We start from the raw sequence: 26786 nt of genomic DNA, 5'->3' as shown, positions 1-26786 counted from the left end.
GTAGTACATACAAATGGCCATCAACATGTAGGGATACACATTACAGTAAACACTTTGGCTGATGAAGCAGCCAAGTCAGCAGTAGTCACGGCTTCTGTTGCTGCGATTACTCATGCTAGGATGAAGTTAGATGATGGAACATTAGCTGCTGTGAAAGCTTTGGCTGACAGCAAGCCCTTGCTGAAAGCATATCCCGCCAAATATTCCCACAATCTAAGCGCTCAATATGTTGCATTTGCAACCATAATAGGACTGGGTGATCGTGTGATGCCCAACCAAGACAAAATATTAAATCTAATAAAGCAGCACATGAGGTATTTGCTTCTGGCCATGCAGGTGTGGCAGATACAATTTCATTATTACGAAAACGCTATTGGTGGCCAGTTCTATACAAACAGTCCACACAGTATGTCCTTTGTTGTGACATCTGCCAACAAATAAGATAGTCCACCGCAAAACGCCACCGCAGACACCCCTCCTAATTACCTACAAACCACTACAATGTGTGTACCTGGACCATTGTGGTCCCCTAACACTAGATGGTGCATATAAATACATCTTAGTCGCTGTTGATTCTTGCTCCAGATTTCTATGGGTATGACCACAACATTAGCTGACGCTTGAAATTTTATTAAAGATTTGCAAGTCTTCATCTGGGCATGCAGTTGCAGCTTTCCAATTGGATCATGGCCCTGCTTTTGCCTCAAGGGCATTCAGGGAAACCATGGCGACGATGGCTGTCCAACTCCATTTCTCGTCTGTCTATCATGCGAAGGAAATGGGGTGGTGGAGCTGGAAAACCAAGACTTAAAGCAATCCTTAACAGTAAGGCTACTAGGTACGGGTCGTAGTTGGCTTAACCACCTGTATGGAGTCCGGAGAGCACTGAATAATCCGTCCAGAAGGTCCTTGGGAGGGCGCATCCTATATGAGGTTCTGTTCGGCATAGCTATGTATGTCCCAGATCTTGATGGCCATGGCACAGTGGCAGCAAACACACCTTTTGACATACATGAACGTGTCACTGTCTTGCAGGAATTACAACAGTTCAATGATGAAAACCCATCTGCATGTGCCACCACCTTGGTAATGAGGGATTCACCAACAATACCCATTCCAAGAGTTGGGGATCTAGTGCTGGAAAAAATTGCTGTAAAAAAAGAATCTGTCCCTGCATATCGAGCACCAGTTCCAGTACTGGGAATACACTGTACCAACACTGTCATGCTACCACCGCTGCCTGCTTCCAAAGAAAATCGCTTTGCATCAATTGACAATGTCAATTTACACTGTGTGGCCAGCCCTACACAGTAGACCACGAGGACTTCTGAGCAATTCTCAAATCCCTCTCACTGCCAGTCAGGATGAGCCTCTTTAAAATGTAAACAACAGCCCCAAGAGGGGAGAGTGGGAAATTAACTTTCATTAGTACCTATCACTTCATCTCTGACAAGACATGTCCAACGTTCTGAGCTATATTACTCAAATTCAACGCAAACAGATGGAATTGTTTACTACAAACCACCAATGGATACATCTGCAAGTTCTCCTTTTCTGACACTGGCTCCAGTGTTTGCACAAACTGCTTCTTGATATTTTGTCGACATCAACGATTCTTTTTCAAATTCTTCAGCATCTTTAACTACGCCTGTATCAAGAGCACGTGAGCTATTCAATTAGCTTAAAACTAACTATCTGATTCGTCCATGGAGTTAACTATGGGTCCTGTAAACTATGCTTGCCTTCCTCCTTTGGATTGGTTTTGTCATTGTTTTCTTTCTGCTGATTCATGGTCATTATCTTTCTGAACGCTCTGCTGTTGAACTGGTTGATGAGGTTTTGAAGCCTCATCTGTCCTCACATAAGGTCTGCTGAGACTTGTCCCTAGTGAACATTTCAGCTACACTGATTCCTTATGGGATTGTTTGGCATAAAGTTCCTTTTGAGATATTCGGGCCGATGGAAATGATTCAAATTCCATATGTGTTCAAAATCTCTATGAATGGTATGACAACACCTGGGGTGGTTTCTGATGATTGGAATGTGAAAACAGTTGATGCTATGCTTTCTGAGTTTGAATACAATACTGTGTTTGAAAGGAAAGATGTTTACCAGACAACAGGAAAGTATAGGGAAATGTTCTGTTACCATAATTTCGGATTCCACTTTATACATAAAGTCAGCACCCTGAGAACTGTTTATAATTACACACAATCGGAACATTTTCCAACTCCGCCAGTGGGGACTTCTAAAACATATGTAGAAAAGTTTGTATATTTTACTGGACATGTTATTATTTTAACCTGCCTCCTATGGAATTGAAGAATGTCCTGTTAACAGACACCAAATTAATCTATTCTAACTCTTTTGTTTACCAGTTGGCAATTGATGGCTATGAAGATTGACTGAAGTCGATTGACTTAAAGAGTGTGTGAGGAACTAGACAATGGCAAATACAGGGATGGGAAGCTTTGTTTAGAGCATGTCTTATTCCGCTGCAAATTATATTTTTAAATGAAACTATACAACAAACAAGTTGTTTAGGCTTAGCAAAGATTAAGGAATTGAATGCACCCAGTATTCCGTCACCAGCTAAATTTGACAAATGGCAAAAGATTTTAAATGTCACTGAAGAACACCTCAATGGGTGGGTCCAAAATGGAACATTTAATTTGACATTTTCAGGTCCAAACGGGTGGTTATTGTGGCCAGTGGACACAAGTGGTTGTCATGTATGCTTTGTAAACTCCACAGCGTGAGTCCCCAACACTCTGTACCCGACGCCCCCGGCCCGTGTTCAGAGAATTCCACACTGCAGCGAGGACCCCCAGACGACTCCCATGACGTGGCCACCCTGAGACGACCTCCCTGCACCACCATGGCGACACCTGCAGAGAGAATCCAGAGGCCCCCCGACCGCGACTGCCCGGTAACAAAGAACCCGACACCTAGAAGAAGCATTGGACGCGCAGCCCCCAGGCCCAAGAGGAACCAACTACCGGTGCAGGAGTGACCAGCAGGTGGCCCTCATCTTTGCCCAGTCGGTGGCTAGCCCGAGAAGACCCCCTGTGCCCTGCCTGCATCGCCAGAGTGACCCCTGAGGCCCTCCATTGAAACCAATACAAAACCCGACACCTACTTTGCACACTGCACCCGGCCGCCCCTGTGTCACTGAGGGTGTATTTTGTGTGCCTGTTTGGGACCCCCCCAGTGCTCTACAAAAAACCCCTGGTCTGCTCCCTGAGGACGCAGGTACTTACCTGCTAGCAGACTGGAACCGGAGCACCCCTAGTCTTCATAGGTACCTATGTTATTTGGGCCCCTTTTTTACCTCTGCACCTGACCGGCCCTGTGTTTCTGGTGCTGGGTGTTTGGGGTTAACTTGAACCCCCAGCGGTGGGCTGCCTATGCCCTGGAGACTGAACTTGTAAGTGCTTTATTTACCTGCTAAACTAACTTGTACTTACCTCCTCCAGGAACTAATGAATTTTGCACTGGGTCCACTTTTAAAATAGCTTATTGACATTTTATGACAAACTGTGTACATTATTGTTTTACTTCAAAGTTTCATATATACCTATGCCAATTACCTTACAATTTATGTAGTTACTTGAATTCTGAATCTGGTGGTTCTAAAATAAAGAAAATAATATTTTTCTATATAAAAACCTATTGGCCTGGAGTTAAGTCTTTGAGTGTGTGTTCCCATGTATTGCCTGTGTGTGTACAACAAATGCTTAACACTACCCTCTGATAAGCCAACTGCTTGACCACACTACCACAAATAGAGTATTAGTTTTATCTATTATTGCCACTATCAACCTCTAAGGGGAACCCTTGAACTCTGTGCACACTATCTTTCACTTTGAGATAGTATATACACAGCCAACTTCCTACACTAAGGTGGTCATTACGACCCTGGAGGTCAGAGACCGCCAGGGGTAATGTGGCGTCCGTACCGCCAACAGGCTGGCAGTACGGAGGCCCTTATTACGACCGTGGCGGTAGCGCCGCGGTCGCTCCGCCGGGGCCGGCGGTTTACCGCCGTTTTAGCCCCGGCGGTGATAATCCGCCAGGGCAGCGCTGCAAGCAGCGCTGCCCTGGGGATTATGACCCCCCTACCGCCAGCCTGTTTCTGGCGGTTTGCACCGCCAGGAAGAGGCTGGCGGTAAGGGGTGTCCTCCTGCACTGCCCATGCCACTGGCATGGGCAGTGCAGGCGCCCCCTAACAGGGCCCCGGCCAGCTTTTCACTGTCTGCATAGCAGAAAGTGAAAAGCGCAACGGGTGCAACTGCACCCGTCGCACGGCCGCAACACCGATGGCTCCATTAGGAGCCGGCTCCTATGTTGCGGCCTCATTCCCGCTGGGCCGGCGGGCACAAACTTGGTTTGCGCCCGCTGGCCCAGCGGGAATGTCATAATGGGGGCCGCGTGAGTGCGGCCGCATTGGCGGCCGCATGGCAGTTACTGCCTGGCGGGCGGCGGTAGCCGCCCACAAAGGTCGTAATGACCCCCTAAGTCTGTACATTTTTAAAAAACGAATACTCTGCAAATCAGACCACAAAGAAAAGGGCGCAACCTTGAATTTTCTTGAAGCTGTCAAAATAGCTTTGGGCCATCTGATGTCATAAAATCTGTAATCGGCTGACGTACAGCATGGTGCCTGCAAGTTTGCTGGAGGCCTTTCCTCCCTGGGCAAAGGACTGTAATGCTTCTAAATGAGACTATGAACTGTGGTGACTCAAGTGAACACACTTATCCTTTGCTAAGCAGGCACCAAATTTCGAGGCACCTTCTTGGCAAAGATTTTTGTTTTCTGAAAACAAGAAAATGTCCAGAAGCACAAGGAATTTTAACTCTGCACAAGGACCACTGTACTGGTTTGCAACCCAGTACACCCATGCTATACATTGAGTTGATGGGTAGGGAAAAACAAGTTATAGACACAGCCGTAATCAGGGTAGGCAAAAGGCTACCATGTCAAGGATCTATGTCGGCAGAGCCAGGTGAAATATAAGCTCGGGTCTTCCCTGACTCTAAAAGGCTACCACAAGTTTGGTGGGGTATGAGCGTCACCAAATGACTTTATTATTCCCTCTCTGCCAAGCATTAAAGCATTTCTATAGGTGGAAGTAGATAGTTCTGAACTGTGAACAACAGGAGTGTATAGAGTCTGAAGACTGAGTTTAATTCTCCTTCTGCACTGAATCTTGAAGTGGGAAATTAAGAGTGACCTGGAGGCGAAAAGTAGCCTACAAGGGTGAGGAGACCCACCTACTGCAGCTTAAAAGAAGCTAACCTGGTGGGGTGAGAGAAAGCTGCCTGTTGGAGGTGGTCATGAGCTGACTTGAACTGCAGCAGAAAATCTACTGAACATTTCCTTCCTGTTTGTGGATCTCTATAAAGGGTGAGATGATGACATCACTCCAACCAAGAGTACTGATAGGATCATAGCTCCGGGGATGGGGTGTTGTTTGTGGTGGTACACCCCCCGATGAATGTTTTTTCTAGTAAATCTTTGGGTTTAGGTACTTTCAGTTGGGTATGGGGAGGGGCCTGCCTAATTCCACCAGGAATTTTATATTTATGCACACAAAAACACACACAGACTCTCCTCTCTGTTTTTAAAGTCTTCAAAAATGTTATTTTACAAAATATTGTACACCTGCTACTCTGCATTCCTCTCCTTTTCCACTGCCCCTTAAGCCCCCCTCATTTCCTGCCTCTCATATAATGTATTTTAATATTATACTCCAGCAGCTCTGTTGCAAACGCTGAAGCTCACAGCCCCAATCTTACTTACCAACCTACTCTCCTTAGTACTAGTCATAAGCTGATGGTCAGCCATTGTCCACCTTTTGCTGGAACATGCTGTACATTGTTGATTAAAATGGCCTATGTAAAGCTATCTGGTGGCATCAAGTGGTGAGACAATTATAGTTATTGGCCGGCCAACCGGGATTTATTGGCATTGTCTTAGCACCACGGATCTTGATGCGCAATGGTGTCACAATTTTTGTCACTTCTTTGCTTGCGGCATAGAATCTGTTGTGCACAGGACCTACTGTACTGAAGCAAGACTTTTACAGAGAACCTTAACCACAGCTGGATAAACATACCGAGGTGCGGCATGCAGGTATCACTTGTTGACTTAGCAATGGCTCTTGACAAAACACAAACCTCACAGTCTACAGTTCATATTCGTTTTCAGCCTGTGTTTGCAGGTGAGCATGGTGGAAATTTCTCTTGGCCTTTGACATCACTGGAGTTACGTGCCCAGTCCTGGATTCTGCTGCTAGGAGGAGGAATGACTGCTATTTTTCTCTGTAATTCTGTGTATGAACAATGAGTTTTATCCCAGAAGAAGTGTTTCCATTCCCATGGCAGTAGTGCTTCCTACTTGATAGATGACGTGTATCTTGGTATGTTCTTCTGCAGTGTGGGACCCTGTGGGGAATCCTGTAGGGAATGATGCTCTTTCTCTTCATGACTTGGAGAACCATCAGCAGGACTTTTCTTCTCTCAGGAGAGAATACCACAAGCTAATGTTGCAGTGCATTTAACCATTGGTTCCCTGTGCACTGTCACACATGTCAAACCTTTGCACAGTGTTTTCCATGCCACAATCTGAAATACTCAGTTCTATTCTGCCTAAAGCTAGGATGTGATGTAGGATTTATTATTCTAGATTATTTAACACAGAGTGGAGAGTTGGTAGTGTTTACTCTGACTCAGGGTGGACAGGAGAGTGAGAGGGCCAGCTCTGTGGTGCTTGAGGTTTCGGAGATACTCTGGACGTCACCTTGGGAATGTTATACCATTCTTTTGTGAATTGAGAGACACCCTCATGTTTTTTGTGTTCGAGTATTACCCTTGTCTAGGAAAGTGCCACTGTTGGTATTGTTACCCCCCTACTTTATGCCTGATATTGATGCCAACCTGACTGAGAGTGTGCTGGGATCCTGTTAACCATGCCCCAGCAGCAGTGTTCTTTCCCGAAAACTGTACCATTGTTTCCACAATTGGCACACTGTGGCACACAGTTAAGCCCCTTGTAAAAGGTACCCATGGTACCAAGGGCCATGTGACCAGGGGAAGTCTCCAAGGGCTGCAGCATGTATTATGCCACCCTGAGGGGACCCCTCACTAAGCACACGCACACTGCCACTGCAGCTTGTGTGGGCTGGTGGGGAGAAAAATAAAAAGTCGACATGGCACCCCTCTCAGGGTGCCATGCCCACAAACGACTGTCTGTGGCATAGGTAAGTCACCCCTCTAGCAGGCCTTACAGCCCTAAGGCAGGGTGCACTATACCACAGTTGAGGGCATAGCTGCATGAGCAATATCCCCTTAACTGTCTAAGTTAATTTTTAGACATTGTAAGTGCAGTGTGGCCATATTGAGTATAGGGTCTGGGAGTTTGTCATTACGAACTCCACAGCTCCATAATGGCTTCACTCAGCACAATAAACCCACACTGATGCCAGTGTTGGATGTATTGAACAATGCACACAATGGGCATCTTAGAGATGCCCCCTGTATTTTACCCAATCCTTTAGTGCAGGACTGATTGGTCAGTGACAGCCTGCCACTAAGAGACAAGTTTCTGACCACATGGGGTGAGAGCCTTTGAGCTCTCGTGGCCAGAAACAAAGCCTGCACTGGGTAGAGGTGCTTCACACCTTCCCCCTGTGGGAACTGTAACACCTTGCGGTGAGCCTCAAAGGCTCAGGCCTCATGTTACAGTGCCCCAGGGCACTCCAGCTAATGGAGATGCCCGCCCCCTGGAAAAAGCCCCACGTTTGGCAGCAAGTTCAGCTGTAAACGTAGAAAAAACAAGGAGGAGTGACCACCTTAGCTGATACACCCCTAAGGTGTCCAGAGCTGAGGTGACCCCCTCCTTGAAAAATCCTCTATCTTTGTTTGGAGGACAGGGATCAATAGGGTTAGGTCTGTGTCCCCCTCCCCAAAGGGAGTGGACACCAGAAGGGTGTAGCCAACCTAAAGTCAGTAGCCATTGGCTACTTCCCTCTGATCCCTGTAACGCCCCTAAGTCCAGGATTTAAGGGCTCCCCTGAACCTAGCTCATCAGATTCCTGGTGACCTCACAAGAAGAAAGAAGGATTGCTAAGCTGAAACCTCATCGGAGAAGACATAAGGCAAAAACTGACTTGGACCCAGCCCTACTGGCCTGTCTCCAGCTTTAAAAGCCCTGCAAAAGAAAGCGACGCATCCTTCAGGTCCAGCGACCTCTGAAAAGCCTCCAGGGGACTGTCTGCATCACAGAGGACCAAGAACTCCTGTGGACAAATGCCCTGTCCAAGAAGAAACTCCATCTCAGGACTCCAGAAGCTCCCCGGATCCGCAAATACTGCCCACTTTGCACCCGTTGCCCACGTCCCTAGTCGAGCTGGCCCAACCGACTACAGCAGGTCCCCAGGCAATTCTGAGCAAGTGCCCACCCTGGGTTGACCCCTCCAGTCCACCATAACGACGCCTGCAGCCCAAGTCCGGAGGAACCCCCTGACCACGACAGAACTGGACGAAGATTCCGGATGGCAAAAGGTACCCCTGCACCCGCAGCTCCCAGGCCTTGGGGATCCGACCTTTGGTGCGGCAACATCCAGCAGGCGGCCCCCCTCCTTGTCCAGCCTTTGGTTTCCCAGAACCGACCCCCCTGGACTTCACCTGCAGCATCTTTGTGACCCCCGGGTTTCCCCTATAGGAAAGCATTGGGAGCCCGACGCTGTGTTTGCACCCGCCCGCCCCAGCACCGCTGAAGGTATGTGTTTGGTGCTGACCAGGGACCCCCCCGGTGCTCCTCTAAACCCCCCAGGTCTGCCCTCCAAAGACGTGGGTACCTACCTGTAAGTAGGCCTGATTCCGAGTGCCCCCATTCTTCATACGAGCCCATATTAAATTTGCCTCACCTTTGAACTCTGCACCCGGATGGCCCCGTGTTGCTGGTGGTGGGTGTTTGGGATTAACTTGAACCCCAATCTGTGGACTGTAGGAAGCTGGCGTGGTGTGTGGTGGGTACCTAAAGTACTTACACTTTATACCAGGTCCAGGTATCCCCTATTAGTGTAGGCAGTGTCTAGAAGCCAGGCTCTCTAGAGGTAGCTGTGGATCAGGGAGGACTCCCATTTTTCTAGGAACCTGAGCAAGATAGTCCCACCTTACAAGGGGGGAGATGATATTCATAAATGGTTCACCGCTTTGGAGAGGGCCTGCTAAGTTCAAAGGGTTCCCCGATGACAGTGGGCAGCAATCTTGTGGCCCTCCTTCTCTGACAAAGGCACTGTCAGAGAGGAAGATCCAGGCAATTATACAGCACTCAAATGCCCTCTTAGATTGTTTTGGCCTAACCATTGAACAATACTGAATTAAGTTCAGGGAGACCAAAAAGAAGTCCTCCCAGGATTGGATAGACTTTGTGGACTGCTCTGTTAAAGCTATGGAAGGTTGGTTGCATGGGAGCAAAGTGAGTGACTACCAGGGCTTATACAATTTGATTCTGAGAGAGCACATTTGGAATAACTGTATTTCTGATCAGCTGCATCAATATGTGGTGGACTCTGATCTGACCTCGCCCCAAAAATTGGGAAAGAAGGCAGACAAGTGGGTCCACACCAGGGTGAGTAGGAATACTCACACAGGGGGTGACCACAAAAAGAAGGAAGCAGGTAAGCATCAGGACAAAGGTGGGGACAAAGATAAAACAAAAGATTCTTCATCAGGCCCACAAAACTCTTCTGGGGTTGGGAATAAATCCTCTTCCTCATCAAATGTGCCCTTCAAATTATACCAGTGGCTTTGGGAAGCTACCCCTCCCAAGCCATGTAACACCTATTTCCATGGGAGAGAGTGCTACCTCCCTTTCCCACAGGAAATCCTTTGTTCTGCCTTCCTCTGCTTGAGCTGGTCAAGCGGCAGGAGGGCAGAAACCTGAGGGTTGGCAGCAGTGCGGGCTGCCCGGAAAACCCCAGAAGACTGGTAGGAGCAATACTGGGAGTCCTCTAAGGAGCCCCCAGAGTGCATGGAATCATACAACCAACAGTGCCAAAAGTACTAGGGTATGATTCCGACATGTTTGATACTAAGCATGCCCAGGTTCAGAGTTACCATTATGTAGCTGGACACAGGTTGTGACCTGTGTCCAGTACATGGGTAAAATGGCTTCCCCGCACTTACAAAGTCCGGTGTAATAGAGCTGGAGTGCCTAGGGGCACCTCTGCTCATGCTGCGTTGCCCTCACACACAGGGACCTGCACCCTGCCCTCTGGGCTAGGAGGGCCTACCATAGGGGTGACTGACAGTGACCCTGGTGCAGTGACCTGTAGTGAAAGTGCGCATGCACCTTTTCACGCAGGCTGCAATGGCAGGCCTGCAGACACATTTTGAATGGGCTCCCATGGGGGGCATAATACATGCTGCAGCCCATGGGGAACCCCTGGTGCTACAACGCCCTGAGTACCTAAGTACCATATACTAGTGACTTATATGGGGGTACCAGTATGCTAATGATGGGGTGTGCAAAGTCCTAGGCAACCAAATTTAGAGGGAGAGAGCACAATCACTGCGGTTCTGGTTAGCAGAATCCCAGTGAAAACAGTAAAAGAATACTGACAGCAGGCAAAAGTGGGGTAACGATGCCAAAAAGAGGGTACTTTCCTACAATAACACCTTAGTTCCCTAAGATAACTATAACTCCCACTACCACGATGCACAGGTTTCTCATCAATAATTTAACTGGAAATGTTACAGTGATATTATCAATGGTGTCATTGAATATGTCACGAGTGATGTAATATGTGTTCTAAGTAGCAGTGTATGGCAAGGGTGCGAGTTATAGATACCTTAGGGCACAAGTTATAGTTAACTGAAATAACTAACTATAACAGCTGAATTTCTATGGTTTTTTTTCATGTAAATTCTGAATTAACGTCCCTGTAACCTTTGTTTTCTTTAGTGAACTTCTAAGTTTTTTTTTTAATTCTAATTACTAACTATAGCATCCCTGTAACCTTGTTTTTTTCATTGAATTTCTATGGTTTTTTAATGCTATTTCCTAACTATAATGTCCCTTCAACCTGGGTGTGTATGAGTGAGTGCGAGAGTGATTGTTTGGGTGCAAAAGTGAGTATGTGAGTAGGTGTGTGGGTCTGTGAGTGAGTATGTGTTTTTTTATAACTGGGGTCTGGATCTGTGGATCCACCCGAATCCATGACGATCCAGGTGGTTCCACGGATCCTCACGTGCTTAAAAAAAAAAAAAAAAACATTTTTGGACAATTTTCTGCCATGAGGGGTCCCTCACAGACTCCTCCATTAGTCCCATGGGTTGACAGTGCCTCTGCACTGACCCCTTCTATGACATTTTTATGTTATTTTTCACACTGGTAACCAAGTCCCGATGAACAAAATGGTGGCCACAACTTTCCTTTCGGTTGCGGCCAGTCAATCACCGCATTGCTGTTGGCACATGGATCCAGATCCGCATGGGATCCATGGCGAATCCGCATCCCTAGAAACACAAATTTATTTTTGTTTTAATAGCTCCTAAACTAATGAACGTATTTACACCAAATTACAAAAAGGGCTCTTTCCGGACCAAGAGCTAGCTTTCTGCCAAATCTGGTGTAATTCCGTCGAGCTGTTCGGGCTGTAGTTGTGTTGAAAATTTCTATGGGAAACTGCCTGGGGAAAATGCATTTTGGAACCCCAACGTTTTCTCTGGCCCCCTTGATGGATCACCCCGAAGCTTTCCACATAGCAGCTGAAGTGAGTTGCGTACTAGTTTTGACAATTTTTGAAGATTCGTCGAATGCTGTGAAAGTTAGTAGCAAAACAACTAACACTTTTCCTATAGAAACTAGATCCTAACTAGAATTACTTAATGCTGACTGCCAGTAGGTTGTATGACGTGTGTTTGATAACTGTATCATACACAAAGATATATCAAATGGTCTTAGTGTCCAAGAGATCCAAATTCTAGAAGCATCTCATTCTCAGAAACCATTAGAGAAGGCTCATGTTTAGTGTAGGCATATCAGCCAACTAAATATATGGCGCTATGCAGCCCAATATATGGTGAAATGTACTTGTACAGGCTGCTGTCTCAAAAGGTACATTGAGATAGCCTTTCCTGGATAACAGAAAGCCTCTGCTCAGACGGGATGGCTCTCTCTAGATAGTGACCAGTGAATCCCTGTTAAATGATAGCCCCATTATGGGTACCAACTGATTTGTGTTCAAGTTCACAGACCCCTTGAGTGGAGCAGAAGTACGGATACTGTGCAAGTCCAGGACCACTTTCTCTGTATTAATTCGCAGTCATCGAAGTATATAGAAACGTTCCCTTGCAGCCCTGGCAGTTTTCTGAAACTCACAACTGTAATTGCTGAAGATTTAGAAAATGCTTTTCATGAAGCTGCAGCCAAGTGGGAGTGATTGTAATTGGTAATGAGATTCATCTTTTACCAATCTCTTTAACTTCCGGAGTAGATGTGCAAAAAGAATTGAGACATTTCATCATTCAAGTCGGGAGCACACAACCAATCAACCTTTACTCACAGCCAGGGTTTCTTGTGGATGGCGGAAGCTTCACCCACTCCAGGACATTTCTAGTGTAGTATATTTTAACTTACTGGAAACCACATTTTACAGTATAATCACAAACAGTCATAATATTCCCAGTGAAGTTTATGATCCTGATGAATGCCCCCACTGCCTCAATTGTGGCCAGTCTTGTTGGAGAAACGCCTGTTGACCTAATCACAGGGTTGAATTATTCCTTTGTATTTCTAGTCTAGTTGCTTGAGATAGGAATTTAGCTTATCAACTACCAGTAGGTTGTTCACTATACCGTGTTCTTCCCCTCTACTTGTAAAGATAAGGAGAGATTCATCACAAAACCCTACACACAGAGAAGGTACCGAATCCACTGTATTATGTTTCTACAAAGTGGGTAGATGCGGACGTTAGGCGCAGGAGATGAATACAGTGAAGCAAGGTCTCCTTTGAGTGGGTAGTAGCCTACATTGGTACACACACTGAACCAATGTGAGGAGGGGTTAAACCTGGAGTGCTAATTGTCATATAGTTCCAGTTTAGAGGAGGTGTATTCTAAGCTTTCTTTCCTCTCCTCTATTATTGTCATTCATACTACTGTGCATCTGATAAACGTATCTCATCTTCCTCATGCCATGAATATGCTACAACCCTGTCTCATTAGGCGCCAATAAGACAAATGGGTACACCAATATTTTGACTATGAATTCCAAGGCAAACAGGTAAGTACAGGTAAATTTTGGAATGGATACCAGAGATAGAAGGGGAGGGCTGGCAGGCATGCATACATGCAAACAAGGAAGCAAATCCATTTAGAGGCAAATGGCCAGACTAAGTAAAGCAACTTTAAGAAATGCTTCTAGACATGGAGATGTGTTTCAGTTATGTGTTTGTACGGTCTTTGTCAATATATGAATTAATATACCTATTTGTGAATGCAGGATGCCACTATTCTCACTTAGATGCTCACATGATGTCCGTCACTAAATTTCCAAGATCAAATCATGTGTTAAGAGCGTAGATAGCTTTTAAGGTAGTCTTGTGAGGTAGGTGTTTTGGGAGAAATACATAATTGATCTCTTTTGTCAGCTCTACAGTATGCCAGCCGTACAGCGCGCATCCATATATTTACAATCAAATAAGCCTCATACTTGAAATCAGCTGAAACCCATTGACAACATTGTTTGTCAAAATTAATAAAAACTGAAGTCAATTGAACAGTCAGCCAAATACTCCTGACAGAAGAAATATATTTCACACCATGAACCATTTTTATGACTTTAAAATATAGGTAGCTTCTGAAGGGCACCCAAACCTAATCCTGGCACTATGATTGTTCAGGTTATGTGCCTGTATGACCATGTGAAATAGCTTAGAACTTCCTGGCACCAGCTTGGAATCTGGAACGTTTTGCTGAGCAATACCCCTGCACACTCTTGGGTGGCTCCGTTTGGCTTTGCGTGGTGTCGTCGGGGTCATTGGAGCCATCTATGATGTCACTGTCACCTATAAAGGCACCATTCAGATGCGCTTAAATCAGTTACTTTTCTACAAACTTCCATTCCAGAAGCGCAGAGCCATGGAAGAACTGACAAGGTTTGTCTGTGCTAAAACTAGGGCCCTGAAAGGGACAACCCTCAACCCTAGTGGATGAGTACGCAGAGCGGGGAGGCATGGTTGGGTGCAAGGAATCTGCAGCTAGATAGAGTCTCTACTAGATAATGTGTTACAGAAGGTAAGTAACTTGTTCATCTGTGAGACTTTTAGCTGCAATTTCCTTACCATAGAATAGATACCCAAGCCATAATCTCCTGGCGGTGGGCTGCACAGAAATTCACTTTAGACTAAAATGTCCTACAGGACCGAACCGGCAAAATGCCAGTCTGCACACCTGATAGTCCAGGCAGTAGTGTTTGGCAAATGTGTGCAGTGACACCTTTGTTGCTGCCTGGCAGATGTCCAGGGCTGGTACACCTTGTGCTAACGCTGTGGTAGCAGCCTTGCCTCTGGTGGAATGTGCCCTCAAACCCCCAGGAGGGTGCTTCTTGGCCAGAGCATAGCAGATCTTTTTGCAGAGAACGACCCAGTGTGAAATGGTTTGCTTCTGCGCTTCCCAACCCTTCTTCGCTCCCACATACCCCACAAAGAGTTCATCATCCACCCGGTAACTCTTGTGTGGTCAAGGTAGAATGCTCTTTTTGGGTCCCGTCGGTGGAGTAGCTCCTTTTCCTTAGAAGGATGTGGGGGAACAAAGAACGTAGGCAGCGTGATAGTCTGACCCAGATGAAATGGGGGCCACCACCTTAGGAAGGAAAGAGGCACGAGTGTGAAGCACTACCTTGTCCGGACAAATTGTGAGATACAGAGGCTTGGATGACAAAGCCTGCATCTCACTCACCATCTGGGCAGATGTTATTGCCACTAAGAAGGCTGTCTTGATGGTGAGCACCCGGAGGAGACAGTTGTGCAGTGGCTCGAAGGGAGCACACATAAGATAGGTAAGAACTAGATTTACGTCCCACTGAGGCATGACAATGGGCGAAGGAGGAAACATATGTACAAGCCCTATAGGGAACTGGCCCCTTGTTGCAGTACCGTCCCTCAACTTTTTGACTGATATTTGATGCTAACTTGACTGAGTGTGTGCTGGGATCCTGCTATCCAGGCCCCAGCACCTGTGTTCTTTCCCTAAACTCTACCATTGCTTCCACAATTGGCACACCCCTAGCACACAGCTAAGTCCCTTGTAAAAGGTACTAGTGATGGCAAGGGCCCTGTGGCCAAGGAGGGTCTTCTGAGGGCTGCAGCATATATTGTGCCACCCTGAGGGACCCCTAACCAAACACATGCACAGTAGCATTGCAGACTGTGTGTGTTGGTGGGGAGAAAAAGGTAAAGTAGACATGGCATCCCTCTCTGGGTGCCATGCCCACAAACCACTGCCTGTGGCACAGGTAAGTCACTCCTCTAGCAGGCCTCACAGCCCTAAGGGAGGATGCACTATACCACAGATGAGGGCATAGCTGCATGAGCAATATACCCCTACAGTGTCTAACTCCATAGTAAGTGCAGTGTGGCCTTAATGAGTACATGGGATGGGAGTTTGTCATTACGAACACCACAGCTCTACGTTGGCTTCAGTGAAGACTGGGAAGTTTGGTATCAAACTTCTCAGCTCAATAAACCCACACTGATACCAGTGCTGGCTTTATTGCACATAGAGGGATCTTAGAGATGCCCCCCATACTTCACCAAACCCTCTAGTGTGAGGTTGACCAGTCAGTGCAAGCCTGCCACTAACAGACACATTTCTGACCCCATGGGGTGAGAGCCTTTGTGCTCTCTGGGGTCAGGGACTAAGCCTGCTCTGGGTGGAGGTGCTAGCCACCTCCCCCCTGCAGGAACTGCAACACTTGAAAGTGAGCCTCAAGAGGCTCCTGCCTTTTGTTACACTGCCCCAGGGCACTCCAGATAGTGGAGATGCCCGCCCGCCTGCATCCCCTTCCTCCTCCCTCAAGACCAAGCCCCACTTTTGGTGGCAGGTCCAGTGGGAAAATTAGTAAACTCAAGGTGGAGTTACCACCTCAGCTGAGACCACCCCAAAGGTGCCTGGAGCTGAGGTAACACCCCTCCTTGCAGAATCCTCCAACCTGTTTTGGAGGATGATAGCCAGTAGGGTTAGGAATGTGCCCCCCTCCCCAAAGGGAGTTGGCACAAGAAGGGTGTGGCCACCCTCAGGGACAGTAGCCATTGGTTACTGTCCACTGACCCCTGTAACGCCCCTAAAACTAGTATTTAGGGGCATCCCTACAACACTGCTTTTCAGATTCCTGGCAACCAAAAAAGAAGTAGAAGGACTGAAGAGAGGCACCAGCAGAGAAGACTCCAGATGACAACCGACTTGGCCCCAGCACTACCAACCTGTCAGCAGCTTCAAGACTCTTGCTACAAAAAGTTCTCACATCCTGCAGGACCTGCGACCTCTTCAAACCCCCAGAGAACTGCCTGCCTACCCAACGACCAAGATCTCCTGAGGACCGCGGCCCTGTCCACAGAGAAACCACCAAGAAGGGCTCTAGAACCACCCTGGATCCGCGAGTACACCCCACTCTGCACCTGATAGAAAATCCTCCCCTGCTGATGTGACAGAAGATCTTCCCAAAGGGGAAACCTGATCGGAGGATTGATGCTCATTTTCAGAAGCTCAGGATACCAGACTCTCCGTGCCCAGTCCAGAGCCACAAGGATTACTTGGGCCCCTTTGTTTCTGATCTTCTTGAGATTTCTGGGCAGAAGTGGTATAGGCGGGAAAGTTGTACGGGAGACCTGAGCTCCACTCATGATGAAAAGCATCGCCAAGCGAGTGCTGCCTTGGAAACTCCAACATGCAATACTGATGACATTGCGCATTCTCTTAGGAGGACAACAGATCTAACCAAGGCTCTCCCCATTGCTGTCCTTGTGCCACCTCCGGATGGAGATGCCACTCGTGATCCAATAGGCATCGACGGCTGGGATTGGACGCTCTGGCGTTCAGAGAACCTGCCAGGTGTTGAACCACCAGGGTTATGCCCTGCTGTTCCAGCCATGTCCACAGGTGCAAGGCCTCTTGATAAAGGATCAACACCCCCACACAACCCTGCTTGTTGCAGTACCACATTGCGGTGGTGTTGTCCGTGATCACCTGCACCATCTTCCCCTTGACAAAAGGAAGAAATGCCTTCAATGCTAACCGGATGCCCAGAGCTCCAGTAGATTGATGTGGAATCCAGATTCCACTGGAGACCAGAGTAGCCTGATCTCACCTCTCCCAGATGGCCACCCCATCCCAGAAGCGATGCATCAGTCACTACTGTGACATCTGCTTGGGGGAGAGTAGTCTGCCTCTGACCCAATCGCAGATTCTTCGCAGTTCCCTCTGAGATCTGGACCATGTCAGAGAGATCCCCCTGATGCTGCGCCCACTGGAACTTCAGATCCCACTGCAGAGCCCGCCTATGCCATCTGGCATGTTTTACTAACAGGATGCAGTAGGCCATGAGGCCCAGCAGCCTCAGAGTCAGTCTCACTGAAATCCAGGATAGAGGACAACACATCAGAATCATAACCTGTTCATCCTGGACTCACTGCTCGGGAGAAACCCCCCGAAACTGCACAGTGTTCAGAACAGCTCCAATGAAAGGGAGCATCTGAGAGGGAGTCACGTGTGACTTTGGCATATTTATAGTGAACCCTAGCGAATGCAGGAGGTTTGCTGTAGTCTGGAGGTGAGAAGAAGACAGCCTGGGGCGAAGGAGTCTTCAACAGCCAGTCGTCGAGGTAGGGGAAGACTGAAACCCCTAACCTGTGCAAATGAGCTGTGACCACAGCCAACACCTTGGTGAACACCTAAGGGGCACTGGTAAGGCCGAAGGGTAGCACAGTAAACTGGAAGTGCTCGTAGCCCACCTTGAACCACAAGTAACGCCTGTGGGCAAGCAGGATGGGGATGTGGAAGTACGGATTCTGCAGGTCCAACGCTACCATCTTGTCTCCTTGGTCTAGGGCAGACAAGACCTGAGCTAGAGTGAGCATTTTGAATTTCTACTTTTTGAGGAAGAGATATCGGGAGCCTTTGTATGGCTCCCTTGGGCAAGAGAGCTGTAACTTCCTTGCGGAGTAAAACCAAATGATCCTCCATCAGCCGTGCTTTTGAGGGAGGCATTGGAGGAGGGAAAGACTGAAAGGGGAGGGAGTGGCCCTTCTTCATGATCTGCAAAACCTATTTGTCCAATGTCATGGACTGCCAGTGAGGGAGATGATGACTTATTCTCCCTCCAAATGGACAAGTATGGTCTTGCAGAATCACGCTAGGAGGGCTTTGACCCTGTGGAGTTAGTGGGCAGGGTGGTGGACGGCTTCTGGCCAGGCCCTCTGGGTCTGAAGGCACCATGATCGCGTCCCCGCACAAGCTGTTGGCTTGAGGGAGGACGGTAAACGGCCTGTGGGTGGCGTGGTGCGTGTGATGCGATAGAGAGACGGTTGGCAAGGGGTAGCTTATAGGCCCAAGTGCTTGGCTGTAGCCCTGAAGTCCTTAAAGTGCTTCAGCGCAGAGTCTGCCTTTTCACCAAATCTGCAGGTGCCATCAAAAGGCATGTCCATAAGGTTTGCCTGGACATCCCCTGAGAAGCCAGATGTTCGTAGCCAGGCGTGGCATCCAAGGGCCACCATAGATGAAATTGCTCTGCCCTACGAATCATTTGTGTCTAAGCCACATGGTATGGTGAACTTCGCCGCATCGCTTCTGTCCTTTACTGTTTGGGAGAGAATGTCTCATGCATCCACTTGTGCCACCATATCCCACAGCTGTGGGAAAAACAGCCCAATAAGCATGAGTTGTTTACCAACCTCAATGCTAGGCTGTTGGAAGAAAACATCTTCTTCCCAAGCAGATCCAGTCTCTTGGGTTCCCTATCCAGGGGTGCAGAAGGGAAGGTACACTGGAGTGAGGAACCTAGGGTCGCCCAGAGGCGGGCAATGGCAGTGGCCGATTGTCCTATTTACAGGAGCCCCTGTGCTGGGTTTGAATCAGGTTGTAGGAAGCTGGCCTGGTGTGTTGTGAGTACCTAAGGTATTATCACCTTATACCAGGTCCAGGTATCCCCTATTAGTGAGATGTAGTCTGTCCTAGCCCAGAGGGTAGGGTGCAGCTATCTGAGTGTGAGGGCACCCCTGCATGGGCAGAGGTGCCCCATGAATTCCAGCTCCATTTTCCTGGACATCGTGAGTGCGGGGACAGCATTTTACACGTGTACTGGACATAGGTCACTACCTGTGTCCAACTACATAATGGGAACTCCGCACCTGGGCATGTTTGGTATCAAACATGTTAGGATCATACCCAAATACTGTTGCCAGTATTGGTTGCATGATTCCATGCACTCTGGGTGCCCTTTAGAGGACCCCCAACATTGCTTCTACCAGCTTTCTGTTTTTTTTTTTCCGGGCAGCCCACACTGCTGCCACCCCCCATGCAGGTTTCTGCCCTGCTTCTGCTTGACCAGCTCAATCCCAGGAAGGCAGAACAAAGGATTTCCTTTGGGAGAGGGCGGTAACTTCTTCTCCCTTTGGAAATAGGTGTTACATAGCTTAGGAGGGGTAGCCACCCCAAGCCACTGGTATGCTTTGAAGGGCACATTTGGTACCCTCCTTGCATACAACAGTCTGCACCAGTTCAAGGACCTCTAGCCCCTCCTCTGGCGCGAAACTGGACAATGGAAAAGGGGGTAACCACACCCCTGTCCATCACCATCCCTGGGGTGGTGCCCAGGGATGCCCTGGAATCATCTGAGTGGCCTGGTCAGGCAGGTGACAGCACAGTTCCCTCCTGATAGGTGGTCAACTAGCTAGGTGACCAATCCCTCTTCCAGGGCTGACTATTTAGGGACTCCCTCTTGGGTGGGTCCTTAGATTCGACATGCAAGACTCAAGCAGGACTCCTCTGAAATGTTTACTTCGACTTCGGACCACTGGAACTGCAGCTGGACTACACAGGAACAGCAAAACTCTGCTCTGCAACATTGTTTCTCCGGCTCCTTTCAGCAACTGCAACATTTGCCCTGCTGTGCATCCTCTGAGGACGGCAAGTCTTCAGTCTGCACCAAGAAGCAGGAGTCACTCCCCTGCAAATGCAGGCATCAACTGCAACGACGACCGGCTGCGTGAATCTCCTCTCTTCCTGAGAAAATGGGTGGGTAGTGGCTCCTGCCACCACTGGACACTCCAATGTAAACTGGACCTGGTTCCCTTCTTTCCCAGGCTTTCCTCGTCCAGGATCCACCTTTGGTTTCTTGCAGTCTTGTCTGGGTCTTGCAATATCCTTCTCTGAAGTCCTTTTGGTGGATTTTGGGAGAACCAGCTACTTACCGTTCTTCTCCTGGTCGCTGGAGGGGCACTTTGGTACTTACCTTGTGGGTTTCCTAGTTCCTCCAGCTCCCCTCTACCGATTCCAGTTCCTTGGGCAGGGGCCCAACATTCGCATTCCACTTTTAGTATATGGTTTGCACCACCCCCCCACAAGGCCTTCAGGGATTACTATTGCCTTTCACTGTTTTCTATTGCATTCTATGCTAATTCCTGACTGCTACTCCACATATAATAATGCGTTTTACTTACCTCCAGTTGGGGTATTGTCTATATAGTAATTTAGTATTTTTGTCACTAAAATAAAGTACCTTTAATTTTGTAACACTGTGTGGTTCTTTCATATGTATAAGGGCTGTGTGACTACAGTGGTATTACATAAGCTTTGCATGTATCCTAGATAAGTCTTGGCTGCTCATACACAGCTACATCTAAAGAGCCTGGCTTCCTAGACATGGACTACACCTCACTAATAGGGGATACCTGGATGTGGTATAAGTTGATAACACCATAGGTGCTCACCACACACTAGGCCAGCTTCCTACAGCAGTGGTGATAGGTTCTGGGCATTTGCAGTGATTTGGGGAGATTACAACAAACAAAAAGGTACTTATCTATCTTACTAGATCTTATAACAATCAAATGCAGCAGAAAGGTTATCAGCTTCCTTATTTGCTGGCCACATTTGTTGGCAGTATTGGTTTGAATTCAAAGGAGGTTTTCTACATGGTCTAACTTGAACTATGTAAAGCTTTTTTTTCTGCTTATATTTGTAACTGGAATATATTGCATACTGCATTTAAAATGTACAATACTGCTATATGAAACCACTCTGTGTCCATGTCTTATTTCTTAGTGAAATTTCTTAACAGTATACATAAATGATTAATATCATAAATGCATATATTCCTATTCTTTACAGTACAGGTAAACTATGTACACACACAGTATTTTTGCACTCGTCAATGCAAAAAGAAAGAAACTACATCATGATATTTAACATTTAAATGTTCAGTGAATTTTGTAATTCAATATTAAGATAGTCATAGGAGTTAGAAGCTAAGAGTTTACCTCTCCAATAAGATACTTAAGGCTGCCCCACGGAATTCTTGGGTCATGCTGCTTATAAGCTTTTGTCAGATATGTATTCAAAACTTCCATGCACACCTGTTATGGGCAATAAAACATTTAAAAAAATCATAAACTTTGCATACACATCTTAATTGTACATATGCCACACACAAAAAGATGTGATAAGTTTTAGTCTATGCCACAGAAATGTTCAGATTTAGTAACTCAAATTCAGATGATTTAAATATATTCTGAAAATATCATCATTAAAGGTTTCTGTCTTCATTGCAATTCTACATGTTAAGCAATTAAAAAAATATCTGTAATCAAAGGAATTAACATGTTACTCTTTCTCTCAAAACTACTGTATGCTGGCATTACTATTCAGGGATTAGAGTCTGATGAAATCAACAGAATTATTAGTTCTTATCTTACCAACATTGCTGTAAATTAGGGGAGTGTAGGAAATGACCATCTTCTGTGTGATGTCCCCACAACCTTCACTCTATTTACCTTGCTGGCTTTAGAACTCTGTACACTTTACTCCTGCTATCCAGGAGTAATGTCCTGTGCCCCCTTTACACATGGTTAAATTAATGTATTCTTTGACACGTTTTTCTTGTCTAGAAATTCCTAGTATATGTATAGGAAATGCACCTGAGGCCTGGAAGATAAATGCCACCTGTGGACCTATTGTGCAGCTTACAGTGTGGGCTTACAAAATATGGCTTCAGGCCTACCATTGTAGCCTCACAGCTGCAATGTAAATCCAGGAGTTTGACCTGTCAACATAGCCCTTTTCGACAAGCAAAGAGGTCCCTTTTAAATATAAATAAGTTCCCCCAGTGTAGACCTTGTAAACCACAAGGTAGGGTGCATGGTATTTAAAAGTGGGCATGTAGAAAATGAATGTCACCATGTCCATTCTGATAAGGCCCCAAAAGAACAAGTTACTTACCTTCAGTAATGCAAGATCTGGTAGAGACTCTATCTAGCTGCAGATTCTTTACCTTTCCTTGCGTCAGCTTGTAATACAGAACTTTTGCAGAGCAATACCCTTGTGTGCGCCATCAGGTGGCGTAGTTCGGATCCGTATGACATCGTCGGCGTCGTTGGAGCCATCTATCATATCACGGTCACCTATATAGGCACCAACAAGGCGTGCAACCGTCAGTTCCTTTTCCACTAACCTGCACGCCAGAAGAGCAGAGCCATAGAAAAAACAAACAGTTTGTCTGTGACAAAAAACTAGGGCCATGAAAGGGACAATACTTAACCCTAGCGGACTTGTCCGCAAAGCGGGAAGGCATGGGTGGATGTAAGGAATCTTCAGCTAGATAGTGTCTCTACCACACAATGCGTTACCGCAGGTAAGTAATTTGTTCATCTGATAGAGACTTCTAGCTGCAGATTTTTTACCCTTAAAATAGATACCCAAGCCATAACTCCCTGGCAGTGGGCTGCGGACAGATCTCCTTGAGTCCTGTAGGACTGAATGGGCAAAGTGCCTGCCTCTACGGACCCGATTGTCCAAGCAGTAATGTCTTGTGAACGTGTGCAAGGGTGCCCACGTCACTGCCTGACAGATATCCAGGACTGGAACACCTTGTGCTAGCGCAGTAGTAGCAGCCTTGCCCCTGGTGGAATGAGCTCTCAAGCCCTCAGGAGCCATCTGCTACACACTGGGTTCTTGGCCAGTGTGTAGCAGATCTTAATGCAGAGAACGACCTAGTGCAAAATGTTTTGTTTCTGCACTGCCCGACCTTTCTTTGCTCCCACGTACCCCACAACGAGTTTGTCATCCACCTGGAACTGTTTTGTGCGGTCAAGGGAGAACGAAAAAGCTCTTTTTGGGTCCAGCCGGTGGAGTCACTCCTCTTCTTTTGAAGGAGACAGTGGAGCAAAAAGGTGGGAAAAGTGATGTTGTGACCCAGGTGAAATGGGGTCACCACCTTGCGGAGGAAAGAAGTACAAATTCTAAGTACCACCTTGTCCAGGAACATGGGGAGATATGGCAGCTTAGATGCGAGCCCGCATCTCACTCACCCTCCTGGAAGATGTTATAACCACTAAGAAGGCTGTCTTGAAGGTGAGCAGCCGAAGGGGGCAGTTGTGCAGTGACTCAAAAGGAACACACATGAGAAATGTGAAAACAGACTTAAGTCCCACTGAGGCATAACAAAGCTCGGAGGGGAATACATATGTACAAGCCCTTCGAGAAATCTATGTACAATAGGTTATTTGAATAGTGAAGACTGATCAGGCAGCCGAAGGAACGCCGATAAGGCAAAAAGATAGCTTTTGAGAGTGCCCAATGCAGAGTTCTGCTGGGCAAGGGATAAGAAAAAGAAAAGAATGTCAGAGAGAGAAGCAGAAAGAGGATCAATAGATCTTTCTGTACAATAATTTACAAAACATTTCCAATAGCAGGCATAACTTTACAGACTGCAGGAGGAAAGTGGAAGGCTGGCAACTGTCGTCGCTCAATCTCCACGCATGAAGGCGCAGAGTTGCCAGGTTCAGTTCCCCTGCTGCTGCAACAGATGCTGTTCCCGAAGGGGCAGCCTGATCAAAGGATCAATGCTCATTTTCAGAAGCTTGGGATACCAAACTCTCCTGGCCCATTCTGGAGCCACCAGGATTATGTGCCCAGTTATTTTTGATCTTCTTGAGAACTCTGGGCAGAAGTGGTATGGGTGGGAAGGCATAAAGGAGGCCTGAGCTCCACTCACAACAAAAAGCATTGTCAAGCGAGTGCCGCTTAGGAAACTCCAGCTCACAATACTGCTTACATTGCATGTTCTCTGCGGAGGCAAGCAGATCTAACCACGGCTCTACCCACTGCTGAAAGAGTCCTTGTGCCACCTCCCGATGGAGACACCACTCGTGATCCGCTGGGCACCAACGGATGAGTTTGTCTGCCCTGGTGTTCAAAGAACCTGCCAGGTGTTGAACCACCAGGGTTATGTGCTGCTGTTCCAGCCATGTCCAGAGACGCAGAGTCTCTTGAAAAAGGGTCTACGACCCCACACTGCCCTGTTTGTTGCAGTACCACATTGCGGTTGTGTAGTCCGTGAACACCGGCACTGTCTTCCATTTGACAACAGGAAGAAATGCCTTCAATTTTAGTCGAATTGCCCGAGCTCCAGTTAGTGGATATGGAGTCCGGATTCCCCTAGAGACCAGAGACCTCATCTGTCACTACTGTAAAATCTGGTTGGGGAAGAGAGAGGAGTCTGCCCCTGACCCAATCGCAGTTCAATAACCACCACTGCAGATCTTATGCAGATCCCTCCGAGATCTGAACCATGTCGGCAAGATTCCCCTGATGCTGTGCCCACTGAAACTTCAGGTCTCACTGCAAAGCTATCATATGCCATCTGGCATGTTTTACTAGCAGGATGCAGAAGGCCATGAGGCACAACAGCCTCACAGTCTGTCTCAACGAAATCCATGATAGAGGCCGAAACACCTGAATCATAACCTGAATATTCTGGAGTCACTGCTTGGGAGAATAGGCCCGAAACTGCACTGTGTACAGAACATCTCTGATGAAAGGGAGCCTCTGAAAGGGGGTCAGGTGTGACTTCAGCATCTTTATATTGAAACCTAGCAAATGCAGGAGGTTTCCCATAGTCTGAAGGTGGGTGAAGACAGCCTGGGCGAAGGAGTCTTCAACAGCCAGCCATCAAGGTAGGGGAAGACTGAAACCCTGAGGGGCGCTGGTGAGATGGAAGGGGAGCACAGTAAACTGAAAGTGCTCATGGCCCACCTTGAACCGCAGGTAGGATGGGGATATGGAAATACGCATCCCGCAAATCCAACGCTACCATCCAGTCTCCTTGGTCTAGGGCAAACAAAACCTGAGCCAGAGTGAGCATTTTGAATTTCTCCTTTTGAGGAAGGGACTGACGTCCCACAAACCCGGAATAGGGTGAAGACCCTTATTCATTTTGGGTATCAGAAAGTAGTGGGAATAACAACCACTGCCTACTTGTGATATTGGGACCCTTTCAATGGCTTCCTTGGCCAAGAGAGCTGTAACTTCCTTGCTGAGCAAAATTAAGTGATCCTCCATCATCCGTTCTTTTTACAGAGGCATTGGGGAAGGGAAAGACTGGAAGGAGAGGGAATACCGTTCTGTATGATCGGCAAGTCTGATGTTATGGACCGCCAGTGAGGGAGATGAAATTGAATCCTCCCTCCAACTGGATGCACATGGTTTTGCAGAATCATACTAGGAGGGCTTGGACGTTGTGGAGGTGGGGGGGCTGGGGTGGACAACTTCTGGCCAGACTCTCTGGGTCTAAAGGTACCACATCCGCGGGACCCATTGAAGGGCATTTCCATGAGGACTGCCTGGACATCCCCCGAAAAGCCAGATGCCCAAAGTCAGGTATGGCGTGAAAGGGCCACAGCCGACGAAATTGCTCTACCCAGCGAGTCAGGTGTATCCAATCCACACCTGATGGTAAACATGGCTGCATCCCTCCCATCTTTAACTGCTTGTGAGAGAGTGGCCCACACATCCTCCAGGACCTGAGGCAGCACCTGTGCCACAGTATCCCATAAAGTATGGGAAAACTGCCCAATTGGCATGAGGTGTTTACTGACCTCAATGTCAGGCTGGAGGAAGAAAACATCTTCTTACCAAGCTGGTCCAGCCTCTTGGATTCCCTATTCAGGGGAGCAGAAATGGGGGCGCCCTGGGAAGCTCTTTATTTCTGTACAACTGAGTGTTTTCTTTCATGTGTGTAAGTGCTGTGTGACTACAGTGGTTTTGCATGAGCTTTCCTTGTCTCCTAGATAAGCCTTGGCTTCTCATCCACAGCTACCCCTAAAGAGCCTGGCTTCTAGACACTGCCTACACTTCACTAATAGGGGATACCTGGACCTGGTATATGGTGAAAGTACCTTAGGTACCCACCACACAACTGGCCAGCTTCCTACAAAAGGTGACACACAATATCCGATAAATTCTTTGTTTGCAGTCATATTCTTCATGAAAGCTCCAGTGCCCTTATGTGCTTATTTACTGCCTCATGAAAAATTAGCAGGTAAATTGTAATCTGCTACCACTGGATATCATAACCTCATTTGTTTTTTTTCACAAATAATTAGAATATTAGGAAGAAACGACATTACAAAATGTGCTTGGCTTTTTATTTTAGTACTGTATTGAAACTAACATTTTTTGGTGGTAATGGAACATGGGTTTTCATGATGAGATGCACGTAGGGA

General features: G+C 47.3%; 1 protein-coding gene across 1 annotated transcript in view; it reads right to left on the bottom strand.

Moving 5' to 3' along the window:
• The window catches only part of DNAH10 (dynein axonemal heavy chain 10), a 1282131-nt gene that overhangs the window by 30046 nt on the left and 1225299 nt on the right, over positions 1-26786 (bottom strand). Inside the window, exon 72 of the mRNA XM_069215014.1 lies at positions 21546-21641. Within this exon, the coding sequence (XP_069071115.1) occupies positions 21546-21641 (96 nt within the window). The remainder of the gene's footprint in view (positions 1-21545; positions 21642-26786) is intronic.

This window comes from Pleurodeles waltl, chromosome 11 (assembly GCF_031143425.1).
Source record: "Pleurodeles waltl isolate 20211129_DDA chromosome 11, aPleWal1.hap1.20221129, whole genome shotgun sequence".
In the NCBI taxonomy this organism is placed as follows: Eukaryota; Metazoa; Chordata; class Amphibia; order Caudata; family Salamandridae; genus Pleurodeles; species Pleurodeles waltl.
The sequence above is the reverse complement of the archived record's forward strand: the minus strand, read 5'-3'. Positions and strand labels throughout refer to the sequence as shown.